The sequence below is a fragment of the Halichoerus grypus genome, chromosome 10 (genome assembly GCF_964656455.1).
Source record: "Halichoerus grypus chromosome 10, mHalGry1.hap1.1, whole genome shotgun sequence".
Lineage (NCBI taxonomy): Eukaryota > Metazoa > Chordata > Mammalia > Carnivora > Phocidae > Halichoerus > Halichoerus grypus.
The window spans coordinates 76,816,768-76,838,079 of record NC_135721.1 but is presented as its reverse complement, the minus strand read 5'-3'; the positions used below and the strand labels follow the sequence as shown (position 1 = coordinate 76,838,079).

General features: G+C 36.9%; 1 protein-coding gene across 9 annotated transcripts in view; it reads left to right on the top strand.

Moving 5' to 3' along the window:
- The window catches only part of TSGA10 (testis specific 10), a 150,288-nt gene that overhangs the window by 104,100 nt on the left and 24,876 nt on the right, over positions 1–21,312 (top strand). For all 9 annotated transcript variants that reach the window (XM_078056664.1, XM_078056661.1, XM_078056660.1 and 6 more), the window contains one exon: positions 19,339–19,548. In XM_078056664.1, the coding sequence (XP_077912790.1) occupies positions 19,339–19,548 (210 nt within the window). The remainder of the gene's footprint in view (positions 1–19,338; positions 19,549–21,312) is intronic.

Genomic DNA, 21,312 nt, shown 5'->3' with positions numbered 1-21,312 from the left:
AAGTTGTTTGAAAAAAGAAAGAAGAGGATTAAAAAAAAAAAGAAAGAAAGAAAAAAGGGAGAGAATGTGATCAGGCAGGGGAGTAGAAAAAACACCATACACTAGAGATTTAGAGTATATTTTGATCTGTTAGAAGAAACTATCTCAAGATTTTAAAGAGAGAACAACTTACATATATGCCAAAAATATGGGTAACTACTATGAAGGGATAGAATATGACTTTAAAAATGAAAAATAAAAATGTTTTTTTTTTTAAAAAAGGGATTGATAAGATGTTGGTTGAAAAAGGGAAAAAGAAAAATTCAAAAAAAAAGAAAAAAGTAAAAAAGAAAAAAAGACAGTTAAAAAAAATAATTAACTTTGAAAGACTAAAGAATCATGGTAAAAAAGCCATGAATTCCATGTGCAGTATTCCCCTAGCACTGGAGTTCTGCCGTTCTCATTGATCGGTAAACTTGGTCTTGGCTGGCTGTTCTTGCTGATCTTCTGGGGGAGGGGCCTGTTGCCGTGGTTCCCAAATGTCTTTGCCGGAGGCAAAATTGCCCCGCCCTTGCCGGTCCGGGCTGAGTAATCTGTTCGGGTTTGCTCTCCGGAGCTTTTGTTCCCTGCAAGCTTTCCGTACAGCTTTGGAGGCGGAGAGTGAAAATGGCGGCCTCCCAGTCTCCGCCCTGGCGGAGCCGAGAACTCGGGGTCCCGCTCCTCAGCGAGCCCCCAGAGAAAAGCAGTCAGTCACTCCCGTCTCCCCGGTCTCCGCCTGCACTCCGTGCTCACCCGGCCTGTGACCGCGCCTTTCTATCTGGCACCCGACCCCGGGTGGAGTCTCCAAACCCAGCAGATCCCCGCGGTGCGCTCCCGCACCTCTCCTCCCGGGGGAAGAAGGTGAGTCTCCCCGGATCTGCCGCTTGTTGGGTCCCTGCTGGAGGAGCAGTGGCCCGACTGTGCCGCGGATCACGGTTTATAGCAACCCCGAGCTGAGAGCCCGCGCCTGGGCTCCGTCTCTGCAGCCGGCTTCCCTGCTCCGATACCTGGGAGCTCTGCCGCACTCAGGCACCCCCGGTCTTTCTGTGACCCCGAGGGTCCTGAGACCACACTGTCCCGCGAGGTTTCCACCCCCCACTTCGCCACCAGAGTGACGTCCCTCAGCGGAGCAGACTCTAAAAGTCCCGATTTTGTGCTCCGCAGCTCTATCACTTGCCAGAAGCGGCCGACGGAGGCCCCTCCCCCGCCGTCTATCCTCCCGAATATCGCCTCGGATTCACTTCTCCACACGTCCTACCTTCCAGAAAGTGGTCGCTTTTCTGTTCAGAGAGTTGTTGCTATTCTTTTCTTCGATCTCCTGTTGAGTTTGTAGGTGTTCAGAATGGTTTGATCCCTATCCAGCTGAATTCCTGAGAGGAGACGAAATCCAGGTCTCCTACTCCTCCGCCATCTTGCCTGCAGGCTTTTATTACACCTTTTTAAATTGTCTTACAATTTTGGGGTATTTTGTTTCCCTTTTTCCATTGTATTTCCTCTTTGCATTTTAGTTTGGGAAGTTGTATTGAATTTTCAAGTTCACCGATCTGTTCATATGCTGTGTCTGCTCTGATGATGACCCCATCAAAGGCCTTCTTTATTTCTGTCACAGTACCTTTGATTACTAGCATTTCCTTTTAAACTCCTAGAGTTTCCATCTCTCTGCTTACATTACCCATCTGTTCTTGTATGTTGTCAACTTTTTCTGTTGGAGCCCACAGAATACTAATTATAGTTATTTTATATTCCTTGTCTAATAATTTCCAAGTGTCTGCATATGCAAGTCTGGTTCTGTTGCTTTGTCTCTTTAGACTATGCTTTTTTCCTGTTTGTATATCCTGTAAATTTTTTTTTTTAATATGAATATGTTGTGTTGGGTAAAAGTCATTGAAGCAAATAGGCCTGTAGTGAGAAGTTATATGTTTATCTATGAGTTAGGTTTGATTACTGTTTGCTGTAATACGTACACATCAAAGACTAAAATTTCCTCTGTTCTTTTTCTCTATTGTCTTTGGGTTCACTTAGAGAGTCCTTCTTATTTTTTTCTAAGATTTTATTTATTTATTTGAGAGAGAGAGAGTGAGAGCAGAGGGAGGGGCAGAGGGAGAGGGAGAAGAAGGCTCCCCACTGAGCAGGGAGCCTGATGTGGCACTTGATCCTAGGGCCCTGGGATCATATGAGCCAAAGGCAGACGCTTAACCGACTGAGCCACCCAGGCGCCCCAGAGGGTCCTTCTTAAATAGAGCCGGAGCCTTGTAGTTCTTTCATCAGTAATCCCTTGTTATTACATAGGAGCCCTGTTGATGCGGTAGTAAGCTGTGGGTGGAGGAGAAGCAATCTCTAATCCTTTGATTAGGTCTTAGTCTTTTAGTGGGTTTGTGCCTCTGGGATGTGACTTTCACAAGTGTTTCTCAGCTTTTTTTTCTTTCTTAGGTGAGACAAGAAGACTGGAGGGTATCTGAGTTAGGTATTCCATTCCTCCATTGATTAGGCTCAGTTCAAATCATGGTTATGCTCTGACAAAATTGTCTCCCTTGAGGGCAGACCTTTGTCAAGGAGAACAGGATGCTCTAGGATTATTTCAAAATGGTTACTTTTCTCTTCACTTTGCCAAAAGCATGACGGGATGTTTCTCTGAAAACCTGCTGGGTTCCTAGAGGTGAAAATAATGAAAATGTGGGGGCCTCCCTATGGCTGGAACCCCAGGAGGTTTTTTCTCTCAAGCTTGTCTGTGCACATTCTCCCAGCAAATAGTCATTTACCCTTTAAGTGTTACTACTTATGGCTAGCTTCAATGACAGTTTCTGCTCCTGGTAAGCTGTGATTCTCTGTATTTACCTTTATCCACATTTTGGGGGGTAACAGTTTGTTCTATGTTCTTAATTCTCTGAAGGATCCAAGAAGAGATTTTTATTGTCAGATTTTCAGTTTTATTTCATATTGTGAGGTTGGGAGTGATGATTTCCAAGCTCTTTACATATTCTTTACATACAGAAACCAAAAGTCTGTTTGTTTGTATCTTTAGTGACTGGGGGCATTATTTTAGTGAAGTCTGTTCCTCACCTTCCCCCCTTGTAATGTGAAGCCTCTGATGTTTCTCTAAGGATGCAGCCTTGAGTATGTTCACAGTTACCCTGGATGACGGTGGTTTTAGTGGGGCCTTTTTGACTGTACTGCTTCCTGACTATATTCAGCTGTTAAACTCCACAGATTTTTGTCTGTTTGCTTTATTGTTTTCAACAATGCTCTCAAGCATTGCTTCATAGACTGATCCAAGTAAATTTGAACTCCATTATAGGGAGAATTTTTTCAGTTCAATGTTTGAGTTTTTTGGAGCCTGAGAATGCTCTTCTTAGCAGCCTATTTCCCTGGCTCTCTCTGGTAAAGTAGTTGACCTATGGTTTATTTTATATCTGTAAAAAGTTTACCACTCTCTTCTGAATTTCTTTTCACCATACCCTACAAGTCTTTTCAGCAGACCCCTCATTGTTCCTGAGAGTGTCCTAGGCTTGAACTTCCCCACAGTCTGTTACAAATGAAGAAAGTCCCTTTGGAAGAACTTAGGAGCTTCCTGTTTTATGGCTTCCCTCTCCTCATGGGCAAAAATCTCTGGGCCATGGCTCACAAGCTGGTATGAAGACAGTGGTGCACTTCTCTTTGAGTGACATGCCTGCTTTAGGATCTGGCACTTGGTGGGGTTGGTGGAGGGTATTGCTATAGCCTGGTCTTGTTGACATGCCTCTGCAGATATGGAGGCCCTTATTTATGAAAAAACCTGTGTCAAGGAGAATCAGGGACACAGTATTCTCATTAGGCCACAAACAAGATAGAACTGCCAACCTGTGTGTGAAGAATAGGCACAAGAAGGGAATCCGCATCTCCTAGACATACTTGCCAGGAACTTAGCCTCCAAAACAAATAGCTTGAGATGGGATGAGAAAAGCTGATACATTGCCTGTCCTGGAAGGATAGTTTAGTTCCTGACTAGGTACTGAGGGGATGTACCCATCTGGAGTGGAGTTTCCATTATGCTGAGTTTGGAGTGGGGAGAAAGGGAGTAGGTCACAGTTCAGATGCCACAAACTTTCACTGTACCTACCCAGTTTTAGTTGGTTTTCTTGAAAATGTTTGTTAAGGTTGCTTTTTTATTATTTTCACCAATTTCACTAGGGAGTGGTTCTGCCACACTGCCATGCCAAAGGTGGAACCTTTATACTATACTGTTGATATGTTTTCATTTTATTTTATGTGAAAATAATTTTCTAGTTACCCTTATTTTATAGTATTATTTAATTTTCAATATTTAGGGATTAAATAAATATCTTTCTAGTTATTGATTTTTCAGTCTTTTACATTTTTGAGATTTTGTTATGGCCAGTCATCTTACGGGATGTTCCATATATACTTGAAAAGACAGTACATTCTCTTTTTTTTTTGGATCAAATGTTCTATAAATGTCAATTGGGTCAAGTTTGTCAATAGTGTTTTTCAATTCCTACCCCTACTAAGCCTCTATTTACTTGTTTTGCCACTTACTGAGAGAAGAGTATTGAAATCTCCAACTGTATTTGTGCATTTGTATTTTTTCTTTTACTCATATCATGTTACTTCATGTATTTGAAGTTCTGTTTTAGATATATGTAGATTTAGGTTTATTATTACTTCTTAATGAATTAATCTTTTTATCCATTGTAATGTTTCTTATCCTGTAGTATACTTTCTGATATATTAATATAACCACTTCAGCATTCTTATGATTATTATTTAATGGTATATCTTTTTTTTTCATGCTTTTGTTTCTAATTTTTCTAGGTCTTTATGTTTAAAACATATTCTTTTAGACAGTATATGGTTGGATCTTGCTTTTTTTTTAATCCAATCTTACAATATTTGTCCTTTGTAGTGCTTAGACCATTTACATTTAATCTAATTATTAACATAGTTGTATGTAGATCTATGTTGTTGTTGTCTATTTTCCCATATTTTCTTTGTTTCTTTTTCTTTTCCTGTCTTCTTTTCCCCCCAATTTTTTGAGAAAAAAACTCACATATCTTAATAAGTTTAAGGTATACAGCATGATGGTTTGATATACATATGAAATGATTACCACAATAGGTTTAACTAACATCCATCCTCGCATATAGATACAATAAAAAGAAAAGAAAAAAGAAAAAAATTATTTTTGTGATGAAAACTCTTAGGATTTACTCTCTTAACGACTTTCCTATATATCAGAATTACCTATAGTCATCATGTTGTACATTATATCCCTAGTACTTATTTATCTTATTACTGGAAGTTTGTACCTTTTGACCACTTTCCTCCAATTTCCTTTCTCTCTGTCCTCTGCCTCTGATAACTACAAGTCTAATTGTTTTTCTGTGAGTTTGTTTTGGGTTTTTTTGTTTGTTTGTTTTTAGGTTCCATATATAAGTGAGATCACACAGTATTTATCTTTATCTGTCTCACTCAATCCATTTTGTATAATTCCTTCAAGGTCCATCCATGTTGTTGCAAATGATAGGGTTTTCTCATTTTTTTAATGGCTGAACAATATTCTTCAGTGTGTGTGTGTGTGTGTGTACCAAATTTTCTTTATCCATTTATTTTTCCACGGACACTTAAGATGTTTCCATGTCTGGACTATCATGAATAATCCTGCAGTGAACATGGGAGTACAGACATCTCTTCAAGATAGTGATTTCATTTCCTTCAGAAATATATCCAGAAGTGGGATTTCTGGATTGTATGGTAGGTCTGATTTTTTGAGGAACCTCCAACTGTTTTCCATAGTGGCTGTACTAATTTACATTCATACCAACAGTGCACAAGAGTTCCCTATATGTATATCACAACTTGTTATCCATTCATTCACTGATGAACATGTCTTAGCTATTGTAAACACTGCTGTAAACATGAGGGTACAGATATTTTTCTGAGTTAGTGTTTTCATTTCCTTTGGATATATTTTCAGAAGTGGTACTTCTGGATCATATGGTAGTTTTATTTTTAATTTTTTCCTTCATTTAAAATAATTGAAGTAAAGTTTACACAATGCTACATTAGTTTCAGGTGTACAACATAGTTATTTGACAACTCTATATGTTATACTGTGTTCACAAGTATAGCTACCACCTTTCACCATCCATTGCTATTACAATACCATTGACTATATTCCCTATGCTGTACCTTTTATCCCTATTACTTGTTCATTCCATAATTGGAAACCTGCACCTCGCAGTCCCCCATTCATTTGCCCATCCCTCCATCTCCTTTCCCACTATGACAACCAGCAGTTTGTTTTCCATATTTATGGGGCTGTTTCTGCTTTGTTTGTTTGTTCATTTGTTTGTTTTTTAGATTCCACATATAAGTGAAATCATATGGTATTTGTCTTTTTCTGTCTGACTTATTCTACTGAGCATAATACTCTCTAGGTCCATCCATGTTGTTGCAAATGTCAAGATCATATTCCTTCTTATGGCTGAGTAATATTCCATTGTATTTATCCACCATGTCTTCTTTATCCATTCATCTTTTGATGGACTTATGGATTCCTTCCATATCTTGTCTATTGTGAATATTGCTGCAATAAATATAGGGGTGCATATATCTTTCTGAATTAGTGTTTTTCTTTTCTTTGGATAAATACCTAGTAGTGGAATTACTGGATCATATGGTATTTCTATTCTGAATCTTTGTGAGGAAACTTCATACTGTTGTCCACAGTGGCTGTACCAATTTACATTCTTACCAACAGTGCATGAAAAGTTCCTTTTTCCTTACAGCCTCAGCAACACTTGTTTTAAGAGTTTTTTATTTTAGCCATTCTGACTGGTGTGAGGTGAAAACTCATTATAGTTTTGGTTTGTATTTCCCTGATAATTAGTGACATGTATATTTTCATGTGTCTGTTGGCCATCAATATGTCTTCTTCGGAAAAATGTCTATTCAGGTCCTTTGCCCATTTTTTAATTGGATTATTTGTTTTTGTTGTTGTTGAGTTGTATAAGTTCTTTATATATTTTGGACATTAACCCCTTATTGGGGTTATATAATTTTCAAATATCTTCTCAGACAGTAGGTTCCCTTTTTATTTTGTTGGTGGTTTCCCTAACTGGGCAAAACCTTTTTATTTTACTGTAGTCTCAATAGTTTTGTTTCTCTTGCCTGAGGAGATAGATCTAGAAAATATTGCTAAGGCCAATGTCAAAGAAATTACTGCCTATGTTTTCGTCTCAGAGTTGTATGGTTTCAGGTTTCTCATTTGGCTCTTTAATCCATTCTGAGGTTTTTGTATGTGTGTCATTATGGTGTAAGGAAGTGGTCCAGCTTCATTCTTTTGCATGTACTTGTCCAGGTTTTCCCCATACCATTTATTGAAGAGACTGTCTTTTCCTCATTATATTTTCTGTCCTCCTTTATCAAAGATTAATTGACCATATAAGTGTGAGTTCATTTCTGAGCTCTCTGTCCTGTTCTATTGATATATTTGACTTTTTTTGCCAGTATCATAGTGTTTTTATTACTACAACTTTGTAGTATATCTTGAAATCTGGGCTTGTGATACCTACAGCTTTGTTCTTCCTCAAGATTACTTTGTCTATTTGAGTCTTTTGTTGTTCCATATGAATTTTAGGATTATGTGCTCTAGTTCTGTGAAAAATGCTATTGGTTAGTTGTTTATATGAGATTATTCTTATTTCTTGAGGTAGGCCTGTAATGCTATAAATTTTCCTCTTAGAACTGTTTTCCCTGTGTCCCAAAGATTTTGAACTGTTGTGGTTTCATTTTCATTTGTCTTGAGGTGTTTTAAAATTTCCTCTTTGATTTTTTTTGTTGACCCATTTGTTGTTTAGTAGCATGTTGGTTAGCACTCATCTGTTTGTGGTTTTTTGTTCTGTTTTGTTCTTTGCAGGTTTAAAAAAAATTTTTTTTCTTGTAGTTACTTCTAGTTTCTTACCATTGTGATCAGAAAAGATACTTGATATGTTTTCAGTCTTAAATTCATTGAGATTTGTTTTGTAGCCTAACATATGATCTGTCCTCAATAATGTTCCATGTGCACTTGAATTTGTATCCTATTGTTTTTGAACGGAATGTTCTATCTATCTGTTAAGTCCATCTGGTCTAATGTGTCATTCAAAGACACTGTTTCCTTAATGATTTTCTATCTGGATGATCTATCCACTGATGTAAGTGGGTGTTCAAGTCCCTTCCTATTATTGTATTACTGTCAATCACTACCTTTATATCTGTTAATATTTGCTTTATGTATTTAGGTGTTCCAATGTTGGGTGCATAGATATTTATGATTATTATATCCTCTTATTGGATTGATCCCTTTATCATTATGTAATGCACTTCTTTGTCTCTTATTACAGTCTTGGTTTTAAAGTCTACTTTGTCTGATGTAAGTAGTGTTACCCCAGCTTTTTTTTTTTTCCTACTTCCATTTCCATGGAACATAGTTTTCCATCCCTTCCCTTTTAGTCTGTATGTGTTTAGGTTTGAATTGAGTCTCTTATAGGCAGCATATAGGTGGGTATTATTAATTTTTTCCATTCTATCACTCTGTGTCTTTTGATTGGAGCACTCAGACCATTTACATTTAAAGTAATTATTGATAGGTATGTACTTATTGCCATTTTGTTCATTGTTTTCTCGTTGTTTTGTAGTTCTTGCCTGTTTCTTTTTCTTTTGCTCCCTTTCCTTGTGATTGGTGTTATGCTTGTCTTTCCTTTCCTTTATTTTTTTGAGTATCTATTATAGGCTTTTGGTTTGTGGTTACCATAAGTTTCCTATATACATTGTAGGTATATAGCAGTCTATATTAAATTGATGGTCACTTACCTTCTAATGCATTCTAAAATAACTTTATTTTTACTTTCTCGTTCCCTCCATATTCATATATTATGAATATGTTGTCATGTTTTACATATTTTTATTTTGTGAATTTCCTTAACTAATTTTTTTAGATATAAATGATTTTACTTCTTTTGCCTTTTAACCTTCATATGAGCTTTATATAATTTTTTTTTAAGATTTTATTTATTTGAGAGAGAGAGAGAGAAAGAGAGCATGAGTAGGCGGGAGGGGCAGAGGGAGCGGGAGAAGCAAACTTCCTGCCGAGCAGGAAGCCCGATGTGGGGCTCGATCCCAGGACCTGGAGATCATGATCTCAGCTGAAGGCAGATGCTTAACCACTGAGCCACCCAGGCACCCCTCATACGAGCTTTATAAGTGACTGATCTATTAACTTTACTGTATATTTGCTTTTACATATGAAATTTTTTCCTTTCATAATTTTCTTATAATTATGGCCTTTTCTACTTAACAAAGTCCCTTTAACATTTCTTGTAAGGCTGGCTTCGTGATGATGAACTACTTTAACTTTTGTATGTCTCAGAAACTCTTTATTCCTCCTTCAATTCTGAGTGATAATCTTGCTGGGTAGAGAATTCTTGGTTGTAGGTTTTTTCCTTTTGGCACTTTGAATATATCATACCACTCTCTTCTTGCCTGCAAAGTTTCTGCTGAAAAATCAGCTGATAACGCTATGGGGTTTGCCTTGTATAAAACTAATTGCTTCTCTCTTGCTGCTTTTAACATTCTCTCTCTTTAATCTTTGACATTTTAACTGTGTCATGATGTGAATCTCCTTGGGTTCATCTTGTTTGGAGCTCTCTGTGATTCCTGAACTTGGATGTCTGTTTCGTTCCCAAAGTTAGGGACGTTTTCAGCTATTATTTCTTTAAATAAGTTTTCTACCGTTTTCTTTCTCTCATTCCCTCTGGAATCCCTATAATGGGAATATTTGTTCACTTGATGTTGTCTAAGAGATCCTTTAACCTACCTTCATTTAAAATTTTTTTTTTCTGTTTCACTTGGGTGCTTTCCATTACCCTGTCTTCCACATTGCTGATTCATTCTTCTCCATCCTCCAATCTATTGTTGATTCCTTCTAGTGTATTTTTTCATTTTGGTTATTGTATTTTTCAACACCGATTGGTTCTTTTTTATATTTTCTATTCTTTGCTGAAGTTCTCACTGAGTTCATCCAGTCTTCTCACTAGTCCAGTGAGTATGTTTATGATCATTACTTTGATCTTTTTATCAGATAGATTAGTTATCTCCCATTTCATTTTGTTCTTTTTCTAAAGTTTTATCTTTTTCTTTTATTTGGAACATATTCTTCTGTCTTAATTTTCCTTGCCTTTCTGTGTTTGTTTCTATGAATTAGGCAGAATAGTTACTTTTCATAAACTTGAAGGAATGTTCTTGTGTGTGATCATTCTCTGTGTAGACTGTGCCTGGTGAACTTGGCTGGCTGGCTGGAGCTGTGGCTGAATGGGCTGGGGGATCTGGGACACTCAATGCTGGGCCTCATGGGATGGCTAGAGCTAAAGTGGGCATGGGCTGGGCTGTCCTTGGATTCTCTGCACAGAGGGCGTCTTGGTTGGACAGGTGGGTGGAAGCCTGAGTGGTCCTGGGTTCCCTGCACAGAGGGCACTCTGGCAGGACAGCTGAAGCTGAAGTGGCTTCAAGTCTGAGGGGGGCCCAGAGCTCTCTGCACAGAGGGCATTATGGTATGATGGCTCAACCTGAAGTGGGTGCAGGTTGGGGCATTCTTGGGCACTCCACAGGTGGGGCACCTTGGCAAGGTTGATGGAGCCAATGCAGGTGTGGCCCTGGAGTGTTCCAGGGTGTTTTGTGCCTGAATCATCTCGCCTGCCTTCTTTTATAGAGAGCTTTAAATATTCCATTCTATCTCTATTATGGTCATATAATCTATACATCATTTTTTGTTTTACTTATTGCTCTAAGAGTATATACCATGCATTTTTAATTGTCATAGTTTACCTTCAAATAATATATTACTACATAGTACACTTTTATTTCTTCCCTCCCATCATTTATCCTACTGTTCTTACATTTTATTTCTTCATCTATTGTGTACTCCATAGTGTTTTATTATTTTCACTTTAAGCTCATTATTTCACTTTGAAGAAATTAAAATATGTGGTGAATTAAAGGCTTTTTAATTCACCCACATATTTACTATTTCTTATGCTCTTCATTCCTTCGGTTGGATCCAAGTTTTCATCTACTATTATTTTCTTTTTGCTAGAAGAATTTCCTTTAAACATTTCTTGCAGTTTGTTGGCATCAAACTCAGGTCTTATTTTTGTTAAAAAGTGTTTATCTCACCTTCATTCTTGAAGAAGATATTTGCTGGATAGAGAATTCTAAGTTGGTAGGAATTTTTATTTTAGCATTTTAGCACTGTTGTTTCTTTTTTCTTAAAGTTTTTATTTAAATTCCAGTCAGTTAACGGACTGTGTGATATTAGGTTCAGATGTACGATATAGTGATTCATTTCTTCTATACAACACCTGGTGCTCATCACAAGTGCACTCCTTAATCCCCATCACCTGTTTAACCCATCTCCCCTACCTCCCTTCTGGTAACCTTCAGTTCTCTATAGTTAAGTGTCTCTCTTTCTTGGTTTGCCCCTCTCTTTTTCTTTACCTTGTATTCTGCCTTATCTGCCTTATATAGTTTGTGGCGAGAAATCTGAAGTCAACTTTATCTTTAGTTCTCTAAGCATGTTCCTTTTTCCCTTTTTTTCTTTTTTTTACTCTGGCTGTTTTTATTTTTTAAAAGATTTTATTTATTTGAGAGAGAGAGAGAGCACGTTAGCCGGGGGAGGAGCGGAGGGGAGAGGGAAAAGGAGGAGAAAGAATCTCAAGCAGACTCCACACTGAATGTGGAGCCCAACACAGGGCTCAATCTCATGACCCTGAGATCATGACCTGAGTTACTCTGGCTATTTTTAAATTTTTTCTCTTTATCACTGGTTTTCAGCAGTAGAACTTTCCACAGTTGGAATTTGTTTCTAACACTCCATTGTAAGTTTCATCAAATTCAGAAAACATTTGGCCATTATTTCTTCAAATATTTTTTGTTTCTCACTCTCTCTCATATTTTCCTGGACCTCCAATTCAAAGTACATTAGATACTTGATATTGTTCCACAGATCATTAACACTCTACATTTTTCCCCTGCTCTTTTTCTCTTTTTGCTTCATTTTGTATTGTTGCCATTCTTGTGTCTTCAAATCTAGTGATCTTTTCTTCTGACATATCTAATATGCTGTTAATTCCATTCAGTGAGATTTTTATTTCAGAGATTATATTTTCATCTTCAAGAGGTCCATTTGGTTCTTTTAAATGTATTTTACTTTTTTCCTCATTATTTTTTCCCTTTAAAACCTTGAGCCTATTGAGTGCACTTATAAGAGCCGTTTCAGTGTCTTTGTTTGCTAATTTCATTATGTCTGCCACATTTGATTCTGTATTGATTGATTTTTCTCTTTTTTTAAAAGATTTTATTTATTGAGAGAGAGAGAGAGCACAAGCAGGGGGAGCAGCAGGCAGAGGGAGAGGGAGAAGCAGGCTCCCCACTGAGCAGGGAGCCCAATGTGGGGCTGGATCACAGGACCCTGGGATCATGACCTGAGCCGAAGGCAGATGCCTAACCGACTGAGCCACCGAGGCGCCCCATGACTGATTTTTCTCTTTATTATGGATCTCATCTTCCTACTTCTGGCCCCATTTAGTAAATTCTGATTGTATTCTGGATATTGTTAATTTTATATCATTGAGAACTGGATTTTGAAATTGTTGGATTCATCTTGCCAAACTAAGTTACTTGACAGTCACTTTATTTTTTCAAAGATTGTTTATAAGTTCTTCAGGATAGCTCTAGAATAGTCTTTATTCTAGGGCTAACTTATCCTCACCACTAAGGTATGACTTTCTATTGTCTATAGAGTTTTCTATTGAGTTCCTAGTTTTCTGCTGAATGCCTTGTAGGTCAGTGACATATCAAAGTGTCTCCACTCTGGATGATGATATTTTGAATGCTCCCTGGTCCTTAACCAGATGTGGGAATTGCTTGGATCAATTTTCCTGGTAATCGTTCTTTCCTAGGAAATTGTTCCTTGCCTGGCTTCGCAGTTTCACCTGTGTATGTGCAGATTTCTGGAACTCTGTCTCGGCATAGCTCCCTTCTCTCTGGTGCTCTGCTCCACAAATTCTAGACACCTCAGCTTCCTGAAGGCTGATATTTGTATCTTGAACTCATTGAGATAACTGGACTGTGTTTTGGTTCCTTTTCCTCATGGTCCAGAATTTGCATCTAAGCAAGATGCTATGGCAACTATAGTATTCACTTTGTTTTCTTTAGAGATCATAGTTCTCTGCTACCTGCTATCCATGGTGTGAAAACAAGTTTTCCTTCCTATATTTTGTCAATTTTTCTAGTTGTTTGTGGCAACGAAGCAATTCAGACCCTGTTGCTCTCTCATATCATAGATAATAGCTGTTTTTAAAATTTTATTTAAAATCAATTAATTAACCTATAGTGTATTATTATTAGTTTCAGAGGTAGAGTTTAGTGATTCATCAATTGCATATAACACCCAATGCTTATTACATCAAATGCCCTCCTTAATGCCTATAACCCAGTTACCCCAGACCCCTACCCATATCCCCTCCAGCAACCCTCAGTTTGTTTCCTATAGTAAAGAGTCTCTTATTGTTTGTCTCCCTCTCAGATTTTATTTTATTTTATTTTTCCCTCCCTTTCCCTATATTCATCTGTTTTATTTCTTAAATTTCACATGTGAGTGAAATCATATGAGTTGTCTTTCTGTGATTGACTTATTTCACTTAGCATGATACCGTCTAGTTCCATGACATTGCAAAATGGCAAGCTTTCATTCTTTTGATGGCTGAGTAATATTCCATTGTATATATATACACTGCATCTTCTTTATCCACTCATCTGTCGATGGACAACTAGGCTTTTTCCATAGTTTGGCTATTGTGGACATCACTGCTATAAACATTGCAGTACCTGTGTCCCTTTGAATCACTACGTTTGTATTCTTTGGTTAAATACCTAGTAGTGCAATTGCTGGGTCCTAGGGTAGCGATATTTTTAACTTTTTGGTGAAACTCCATACTGTTTTCCAAAGTGGCTATACCAGTTTGCATTCCCACCAACAGTGTAGGAGGGTTCCCTTTTTTCCACATCCTTGCCAAGATCTGTTGTTTCCTGATTTGTTAATTTAAGCCATTCTGACTGGTGTGAGGTGATATCTCATTGTGGTTTTGATTTGTATTTCCCTGATGCCCAGTGATGTTGAGCATTTTTTCATGTGTCTGTTGGCCATTTGTATATGTCTTTGGAGAAATGTCTGTTCAGATCTTCTGCCCATTTCTTGACTGGATTATTTGTTTGTTTGTTTGTTTTTGGGTGTTGAGTTTGATAAGTTCTTTATAGATTTTGGATACTAGCCCTTTATCTGATAAGACATTTACAATATCTTTTCCCATTCTATAGGTTATCTTTTAGTTTTGTTGACTGTTTCAAATACCATCATCTTTGTCAATTTTGCATCCACTTACATTGACTAATTTTTATCCTGCTATAGGTTATATTTCTGCATCTTTACGTATCTGGTATTTTTTTAAAAAATACTTTATTTATTTGAGAGAGAGAGCATGAGCCATGAGAGGGGGCGTGGTGGTGGGAGGGGCAAAGGGAGAGGTAGAAGCAGACTCCCCGCTGAGCTGGGAGCCCAACACAGGGCTCGATCCTGGGACCCAGATATGACCTGAGCTTAAGGCAAACGCTTAAACCCACTGAGCCACCCAGGCACCCCGTCTGATATTTTCTTAATTGGGTTCTGGATGTTGTGAATTTTACTTTGTTGAATTTTAGACTTAGTGTCTTCCTTTTAAGAGTGTTGGATTTGTTCTGGCAGGCTGTTAAATTACTTGCAGATCAACTGATACTTTCGATATTGTCTTTAAGCTTTGATGGGGCAGGCTTAAAGTAGCCTTTTCTGTAAGACTAGTTTAACCCTACCACTATGGTGTGACCTTTCTGTGTTCTCTATTAAATGCCCAACCTGGGATATTCATTAAGGACTCTCACTTTGGCAGGTTCAAACATAAACATTTTTCCAACTGTGTGTCAGCTGTGGTTTTGGTTAATTTAGAGCTCTCTGGTTTTCTTTCTCAGCCTTCTGGAGTTTCACAATATATATTCATGGCTTAGTATTCAGCAACAGACTCAAGAAGACTCCTAGGCAAATTTCTGGATGTCTTTTTTTGTGTGTATAGATCCTTCATTTCTGAACCCTCCCCACATTTTTCAGATGCTTATTTCTGTCTCCTCAGCAAATCAACTGTGCTCTGATTGAAGTTTCTTTCTCTGAACTGAACACTGGAAAATTGTCTCCTGACAGAAAGCTGGAATGATCATAGGGCTCATCTTGTTTGTTTTCCTTTTCTCAGAGATCACAGCCCTGTGCTGCCTGTTGTCCAATATCTAGAAGCAATCCACCCTCCTTCCCTCTTCCTCCCTTCCTTCCTTTCTTCCTTCCTTCCTTGCTTGCTTCCTTCCTTCCTAGTTTTCCATTTGTTAACAGAGGGAAGATAAGTTCAGTCTCAGTTATTCTATCAAGGCCGGAAACAGAAGTATTATATATCTTTTCTTAATCTTTTTCAACTGTTTGTCTCTAATAAGCATCATATATCCTAATTTTTAAAAAATTCAATCTGAGAATATCTTTCTATTAACTAATAAGTTTACCATTTATGTTTGAATTGCTGGCTCATTTATGTTTACTATTTCCATTTTTTTTATTTATACTTTATTCTTATCCTGATTCTTTTATCTTTCTTTCTTTCCTTTATCTTATATATATTTGTTTCTTTACCCACTTTCTACCCTTGCTACTTATTGGTTTGGAAGTTATATATTTTCAACCTATTCTTTTAGTAGTTAAATTTGTAATATACATATTTTAAAAAGTCTTTTGTTACTATTTCCAACTCTCCTCCTAAACAATATGTGGTCCTAAAAATATTTGAATATTGAGCACAACATCCTGCTTACTAATGAATGTGTTTTCTTATTCTCTCCCTCCCCCTTCTCTCTTTTACACAACCCCAATCTGTTATAATATAGTTGTGTACTCTTTTAGATCCACATTGGCTTTTTATAGTCTTAAAAATAAATCACTAATCTTGTTCTTATTCTTTGAGTCAATGCTTATTTGTATCCATTTATATGTTTACAGAATTTTTCAACATTGCTTCTTGCATTTTATTTCTTACTCTAAGTTCAATTTCTTTCTTGAGACTACTTCCTTTCTTTGATTTGTGAGTTAATTTTCTCAGTCTCTGCCTGAAAATGGATTTATTTTACCCTCATTTTTGAGTATTAGGTTAGCTGAGTGTAGAATTCTAGGTTGAGGGTTATTTCCTTTGATAACTTTAAAAATAATTTGTTGAGAAGTCTGTTCTCATTCTAATTGCTTTTCTATGTAAGTCTGTCTTTTGCCATTGTTTTCTTTTAAGGTCTTCTTTTTCTCTTTGAAGTTGGACTATATATGTCTAGGTATGGTTTTGGGGTTTATTGAAAGGGTTTGGCTTTGCAGTTTTTCAGAGTATTAATACTTTTAGTAGGTCTGGAAAATTTTTAGATGTTATTTATTTGAATATTACCACCTTTAAATTCACTCTACTGTCTCTCTCAACCTTTATAATATGCTTGTTGGATCTCCTAGTCCAAATGTTCCTTAATATTTTTAATCATAGTTTCCATATGTTTATCTGTGCTGTGATCTGTCTTCTAGTTCATTCTTCCCTCTTCAGCTGTACTAGTCTGTTCTTTGATGCATTCGTTCTGTTTTCTGATGCATTCGTTCTGCATTCTATCTACACACCATTTATTAACTACTTTTCCTTTCTTTCCAGAAGCTCTCTTGGTTCTTCTTCAAATTTTCCTGTTTTTTCCTAAGTCTCATTCTTTTCATTTTTTCCTTTAATGTCTTTAATACTTTTAAGCATATTTTTCATGTCTTCTAAAATATTTTGTTTAATATCTTGAAGTTCTAGAATTCTGTTCCTGCTATGTTTTTTTTTTTTTTTTAAAGATTTTATTTATTTATTCATGAGAGACAGAGAGAGAGAGAGAGAGAAGCAGAGGGAGAAACAGGCTCCCAAGGAGCAGGGAGCCCAATGCGGGACTCGATTCCAGGACCCTGGGATCATGACCTGAGCCGAAGGCAGATGCTTAACCATCTGAGCCACCCAGGCGCCCTGTTCCTGCTATGTTTTATGTTGCTCTGACTCTCACTCATGGTGGATTAAGTCACCCTGAGTTTGTAAGCTCCTTTAAAGCAGGACTTTCCTGCAGAATCTTTTTATGGCCAAGGATATGGGTTTGCTTCTGCATAGGGACTCTGTGTTATCATTGGCATGGGACAAACTTTATGTTAAAGTTTAGAATTGGGAGTGGGTAGTGTGCAGTCAGACTCCAAAACTGAATAAAGTTAGACCTAAGGTTCCTTACAGAAGACATTTTTTCCCTACTTAGAGAGTAGGAGAAGATAAACTTTCAGGTGTATCTTTGTGAGGTTGAGTGGATTTTTCCTCTGGAGCCTCTTTTCAAGTGTTCCAAATTATGTAGAGGACCCAGTTCCAGTTATCCATTAGTCCTAACTTCTTGTTTCCTGTCCTTGCTTCAATGTTTAAACACAAGCCTTTCACTGTCACTGGGTCTTCCTACCCCCATCTTTTAGCTACAGGCCTTCTCAGTTGTTTATAGCTCTGACTTTGTTTTATCTTTGTCTTTGGCATATGCAAATTTATTTTTCTTTCCTGCAAGCTCAGCTATGAATTGTTAAAAAAAAAAAAAAATTCTATTTTACCCAAAATGTTTTCCTCTTAGCTTAATCAACTATCTTACTAGAACCTGAAATATCTAGTATTATCTTTCCAAAGCACAAAACTGATCATATTACCTCCCTCTTTTTTCTGTGGATAAAGACCTAAATTTTAACCCAGTTTATCAGGCTCTGTCTTGTGAGTTTTTGAATACCTTTTCAAATGCATATCCTATCACTCTTCTCTGTGGTCTCTGAGCTCTAGCCATACTAGTCTTCTCTTTGTTGTTGGAGCATGTCATTTTCCCTCCCTCAACACACTCCCTTTGAGGCCTTTGAATTTAGCATTCCTTCAGTTTGAAAAGCCACCTTCCCCTACCCACACTGTATATCTATCTACACACCATTCAGATCTCAGCTAATGTGTCATTTACTCAGGGAAGCCTTTCCTGACTTCTCTGACCCTCTTAGTCTAGATCACTTTACTTTGTTATACACTTTTTTTTTCCTCTAGAAGTATTTGCTTAATATGTATTTAGTCATTTGTGTGATTATTTGACTAATTCATGGCTCCCCCATAGTCTGGAAGTGTCATGAGAACAGAGACTATTTTGTTTATCACTGGATATGCATCTAGGTACATTGACTGGAACACAGAATATACTAAAAAATATGAAATGGGTGGATAGATGGGTGGGTGGATGGATGGATAGAAGGTTGTTTGAAGAATGAGTGAGAAATAGAGTGAGTGAGGAAGGAAGGGAGGGAGAACTGTGGCCAAATAACTTATTCTAGGAGCAGTTTTTTTTTGTGCTATGTACTTGTAAAAGCAGGAAAATTTCTTTGTCTCTCAGTTCTGTCAGCTTCACATAATAGCAAAAACTTCTCTGTAGGTGGCAGTGCACTTACGTAAGATATTTCTCTGAAACAAAAAAAAAAGGGGTGGTATTATCTTGAACTTTTAAAAGCATTTATATAACTTGAATTTCATCGTGCAGTTTTTAAAACATGCTCTTATTTCCCATGATGTGGATTTATCCTTAATTTATACTTGCCTAGAGTCTTTTTCCCTCAGAGTTATTAATAAGTGCTAGAGACCTATCAGTCCTCTATTATGATCTAGGTCAACATGCCATTTAAGAATTGGAAAATGGGTATTATGAGTGAAACAGTGGTGGCTAATGTTTTGTCTTTAACAACAATAATATTTATCTTATAGAATAAATGAAACTGTGGCAAAAATAGAACTACAGACCAAACATGTATGTATCTCAACTAGCTTTCGGTTTGAGACTTTATGGGGGGAAAGTTGTTTTCTAAACACATTAAAAATAATGGCCAGTTGACCAACTTACTCATGGATTTTATGTATAGACATTTGAAAGCTGAGTTTGTCTTTCCCAGGGTGTTTTGTACATACTATTACCACCTATATTGTATAAAGTTCCTTATAATCTAAGTGTATCATCAAAAGATTTTCCCCACTTTGTTTTCCATGTTTTAGTTTTTTCAAATTAAAAAATATGTATGTATGTATGTATGTATATATATAAAATAATAATTTTGCTTTGCAGCACTTAAATGCAGAAAGGTCTTACAAGTCCCAGATTTCTACCTTACACAAGTCTGTTGTAAAGATGGAAGAGGAACTTCAGAAGGTTCAGTTTGAAAAAGTGTCTGCCCTTGCAGATTTATCTTCCACAAGGGAACTTTGTATTAAACTTGACTCAAGCAAAGAACTTCTTAATCGACAGCTGGTTGCCAAAGATCAAGAAATAGAAATGGTATGTAATACATTTTTAAGTGGTTCTTTTAATATTATTGTTACTATAAAATTATAATTTTAGAAAATCAAACTCTTTTCTTATAAAATATTACATCAAACCATGTCTATCAACTTTAGATTTTATTTCTGAAGTCCAAAAGATAAATTGATGACAGCTGTATTCCAACAATTCAAGAAAGTAACAGAAGCTTTTCCTTTGAGTATGTAATTTGCATTTACTTTTAGCCAGAAGAATTATAAAACACATTAACATAGCAATCAGCAAAGAACTATGAAGTTGAGGTTTATTCAGCTAAATTATAACTTTAATGATATTAAAGTTGATGATAAGCTAAATTTATTTAACTGGTTGGGTTCTTTTAAGCTGTAATTCATTTGATTGTGTCTACTGACATTGTGCTTGCCACCGTGAACGTAAGGTTCAAAACATGGATGGACCTAGAGGATATTATGCTAAATGAAATACATCAGAGAAAGACAAATACCATATGACTTCACTTATATGTAGAATCTATAAAACAGAACATGAATAATCCAACCAATAAATACAGAGAACAAAATGATGGTTGCCAGAAGGGAATGGCGGGGGGGATGGGCAAAATGAAGGAGAGTGAGAGATACAGGCTTCCAGTTATGGAATGAATAAATCATGGTGATAAAAGGTACAGCATAGGGAATATATGGTTAATGGTTTTGTAATAGGTTTGCATGATGACAGATGGTAGCTACACTTGTGATGAGCATAGCCTAACATATAGAGTTGTTGAACCACTATGTTGCACACTTGAAGCTAATGTAACATCATGTGTCATCTATACTCAAAAAAAAAAAAAAAGAAGAAAGAAAGAAAGAAAGAAGGAAGGAAGGTAGGAAGAAAGGAAAAAAAAAGAAAAGAAGAGAAAAAGAAAAAGAGAGACAGGCCCTTGCCCTCAAGGACCTCCCAGTATTGAGATACAAATTATTTGGTATGAATATTATACTAATAAAAAATATTTAAGGTTTGAAAGAGGGAATTCCTAATTGGCCTATGGGTGTCAGGGAGGAGTTCACAAGGATATACTGCTGAGCTCAAAAGGGAGGAGGCATCCTATTCAGAGAGAACAACAACATAGACAGTGGTATGGAGTTATAAATGAATTCTTGAGTGAATAGTAAGTGATTTGCAATGGCCATTGTAGCATGCGCAGGTGAAAGTGGCTAGAAATGTATCTGGAGAGATCATTGGAGCCTGGATCCTAAAGGGATATGTAGACAAGTTGCACAGTGTAATTGAATTTACCCAAAGAATACAAAAATACTAATTCAAAGGGATACATGCATCCCCATATTTGTTGCAGCATTATGTACAGTAGCCAAATTATGGAAACAGCCCAAGTGTCCACCAATGGATGAATGGATAAAGATGTGGCATATATATACAATGGGATATTACTCAGCCATAAAAAAGAATGAAATCTTGCCATTTGCAATGACATGGATGGAGCTAGAGAGCATTATACTAAGTGAAATAAGTCAGAGAAAGACAAATACAATATGATTTCACTCATATGTGGAATTTAAGAAACAAAACAAATGAGCAAAGGGGAAAAAAAGAGAGAAAGGCAAACTAAAAAACAGACTCTTAACTATAGATAACAAACTGATGGTGACCAGAAGGGAGGTGGGTGGGGGGATGGGTTAAATAGGTAATGGGGATTAAGGAGGGCACTTGTGATGAGCACTGGGTGTTATATGGAAGTGTTGAATCACTATATTGTGCACC